We start from the raw sequence: 3,674 nt of genomic DNA on the forward strand, positions 1-3,674 counted from the left end.
GATCCTTCCTCTTCAGAAGTGATTGACCATTGTACAAAATGATTTTAAAAACTTGGGTACTTTAGTAAGTCCTCAACAGAAACACGTATTTAAATTTTAGCCTGTGCTTAAAGCAGATTGCTTTGCTAGGGTCCAATGTCTGAATCAAAAATCAGAAAAAGAACTCAAGTCCATATATATATTTGGATTCATAATCGAATTATTTTCAACTGCTTTTCAGCCAAAATTCTTACAGGTTAAAATGGTAAAGAAGAAATACTGCTTGTCCAAGCAGATACAAAGATTAAACGTATTAAGTCCAGAATCTACAAATAAAAAATAGAATCCTTTCCAGAAGTAACAGCAAGTTCTTTAACATATTTAGAGGCAGGTATCGAGAAGTAAGACTACATCTGTTACAGTCACTGTTAGTTTCAAAGGAGAAACGCATGGGATATTGCTTCTGCACATACAATTGCAATAGTATTATTTATTTAATTGGTATTAAAATATAAGCTAATTATCATAAATTCAGTTCCTTAGCACATGTCTACACTTCAGCCCACTGCCCAGTGTAAATATGAGCCAGCTTGCCTGCCAAGAACAGTCTGTCTCCTTCAGCCAAGGAGTGGGGTAAATAAGCTCTGCTGGTACAGATAGGCACTTCCCAGTCTCCAGCCTGGCTTGCTCAGAACAACTTCAGGTTTTACTGTGTCACACTGTTGCTGGCACTGTTGACATACCCTCGTTTTAATAACTCTGTGGACAGCAAGGAGCCATCAGCCAAACACACCGTGGTTCTCAAAACCAGCTTCAGAGCTGTGAGCTGCTAGTGAATGGCAGTCTCTGTGAGAGCAGCATGATTTATAATCGGTATACAGAGCCCCCATGGTTAATATTCATCCTACATATCCCAGAATAAATAGGAGATGCCAGTCTGATCCAAAGCCCCCTGAAATTGATGGAAATCTTTCCACTGACTGCAATGGGCTCTGGGTCAAACCCCAAGCATCCATGTGTGTTTATACCTTTTAAAAAAGAAGGAATTCACTCTCCACATGTTTCAGTCCCTCACATTTATTGTCAGCAAACCCCTGGCAAAAGAATGCCTTCCTCTGCGATGGGACTCTCACTGAAGCCAGTAGGAGCTATATATACAGAGACTGAGGACAGAATCTCAATGTAAAACCAATAACAAATTCAAAAGAAACTTGATTTTGAAACCACACAAGGCAAAATTTAGTGAGAAAGGAAATCTTTCTTCATAAGAAGTGCAAAATAACTTAGGTTTTGTATACCAGCAGGTTAAGGAGGAAATTATCAGTGAGGCACATTGAACCTTTGTAATATATATTAAAAAAATAATACCCTCATGTAAATCTAATACCATCATAACCATCTTCCTTAAACACTGAAATTATAGCCTCCAAGGGTAAGTACATGAATGGTAAATTAAATATAGCCATTTAAATTATTTTATGCAAAGCAAAGATTTTTGTTACTTATTAAGGAAATTTAGTAACTACTTAAAGGTGACTTGTTAAATGCAGATTGACAATCAAGTTAAAGAATAAAACCTCATTTATTTTTATGCCACTTCATAAATTTCTGAAGTCCAAGTCCTCCCACAATAGTTTACAGTAATTGGATTAAAACTATCTTCAAATACTTTCCACCACGTCTTTTACATGAAACATCTTGCAAAGCCAGCAATGTCTATATAATCATTTTACAGTGATTATCAAAAAAATACTATGGAATTAAAATAAAAGTGGATCAATATGGATTCTCCTCCCCAAACCATAAAATCTTAGCACCATACAAAATATCATGATTAAAAACTGAGTGCTGCCTCTCCTTCTTTCATTGTAATAACCAAACAAATTATTTTCCAAAGCATGACTGTTAATATGCAGATTGGTTTCCACAGTACTTTTCAATAATCTTTTCTTTTTTCTTGTATTTTGCTTCAAGAAGAAAATTATGAAATAAAAAAAAAAAAGAAAGAAAAGAAACAGATAGAGGAAATTAAGTCCTAAGGTCAATTAGCAATGAGTCCCCACGGAGGCAAAAGTGGACATTTCGCGACGGATGGTACTGAAAGGGGAGAGCTCCAGCTCTGTGGTGTACTCGTTGTCATTGTCATCACTTGTCACTGTTGAAGACTTCTGGATGCATTCATCACAGCAGCAACAGCAACACTCCATAAAGGCCCGGCTGAAAGGTTTACAGAGACAGAAAAGGAGAACTGGTGTAACGCAGGACTTAAAGAATAAAAGGAACTGACTAATGAGATGGAGGAGGTCCATAGTCTGGCGAGAGACCCCTGTGGACATGTAGGCTGTCACAATGTTGCAAATGTTTTCAGGAATGATGCAAAACCCATATAAAATGGTCAAAGCCACCACTGTGCAGTTCATCTGACTTTCCAGCTGAATTTGTCGCTTGTTCCCCCTTGTGCAAGCCTTTTCGGCCCTTCTGATTTTCCTCGCTGTTACCAGGGAGCAGGTAATAGTGAAAAGGGTAGGCAAACAAAAATAGCAGCCAAAGTACCACCAGAGTCTTGCCCCGTCGTAAGTGAGGGCTAGCACGTAGATGGTGTCTGGTAGCGTGGTGGATATCTTCACCACGCACCGCTCCCCCGGAGGGCTGCCGCTATATTCGGGGTCCTCCTTTGCCAGCTGGCGCAGCACAACCTCGGGCAGGGCCAGCAGCAGCGCGCCCACCCAGATGACGGCCAGCTTGGCGGTCGTCGAGGTGCAGTTTTCGATCATCTCGTAATACATCTGCACGTTGGTGGCGGCACGAAATCGGTCGATGCAGAGGGCGCACAGTGTGAACGTGGTGACGCCGAGAGAGGCAACCTGGGAAAGAGAAGAGAGAATGGAAGTTAATACAACTGGTGCCTAGTGAAAAAAAACTAAAAAGGAAAGAATTTTTAAAAAGCTACAAGACTACAGTCCATTATTCAGTGGAGAGTGGGAAAAATTAATCTTCTTCAAAAGTCTCCTGGTCCCCTCTTAATCATAGAATAGTTTGGGCTGCAAGGGACCTTTAAATGCCATCTAGTTGAACCTTCCCGCAATGAGCAGGGTCACCTTGTACTAGTTCAGGCTGCCCAGAGCCCTGTCCAACCTGACCTTGGATGTTTCCAGGGATGGGGCATCTACCATCTCGCTGGGTAACCTGCTCCTGTGCCTCAACACCCTCAAGGTAAATTTTTTCCTTATGCTTAGTTTAAATCTCTTTTAGTTTAAAACCATTGCCCCTTGTTCTGTCACTACAGGCCCTAAAATGTTTGTCCCAATCTTCTTTAGAAGCCCCCTTCAGGTACTGGAAGGCTGCAATAAGGTCTCCCTGGAGCCTTCTCTAGGCTGAGCAAGTCCAATTCTTTCAGCCTTTCATCATAGGAGAGGTGCTCCAGCCCTCTGATCATCTTCGTGGCCTCCTCTGGACTCGTTACAACCAGTCTATACCCTTCTGATGCTGAGGGCTCCACAGCTGGACGCAGCACTCCAGGTGGGGTCTCATAAAAGCAGAGTACAGGAGGAGAATCCCCTCCCTCGACCTGCTGGCCACACTTCTCTGGATACAGCCCAGGATACAGTTGGCCTTCTGGGCTGCCAGCGCACACTGCCGGCTCATGTTCAGTTTTTCATCCACAGATATCCTCAAGTCCTTCTTTGCAGTGTTGG

The 3,674-nt window shown here is 41.9% G+C and overlaps 1 protein-coding gene across 1 annotated transcript; it reads right to left on the reverse strand.

The window, feature by feature from the left end:
• Positions 1 to 1,021: 1,021 nt before the first annotated feature.
• GPR37 (G protein-coupled receptor 37 (endothelin receptor type B-like)) lies at positions 1,022 to 2,843 on the reverse strand (the record flags this gene model as incomplete). Its single annotated transcript, XM_010148522.1, has 1 exon — positions 1,022 to 2,843. A coding segment is annotated over one exon (819 nt), but the record flags the coding sequence as incomplete, so codon positions are not given.
• Between the last annotated feature and the right edge of the window lie 831 nt (positions 2,844 to 3,674).

Source organism: Eurypyga helias, unplaced genomic scaffold (genome assembly GCF_000690775.1).
Source record: "Eurypyga helias isolate BGI_N326 unplaced genomic scaffold, ASM69077v1 scaffold13953, whole genome shotgun sequence".
Lineage (NCBI taxonomy): Eukaryota > Metazoa > Chordata > Aves > Eurypygiformes > Eurypygidae > Eurypyga > Eurypyga helias.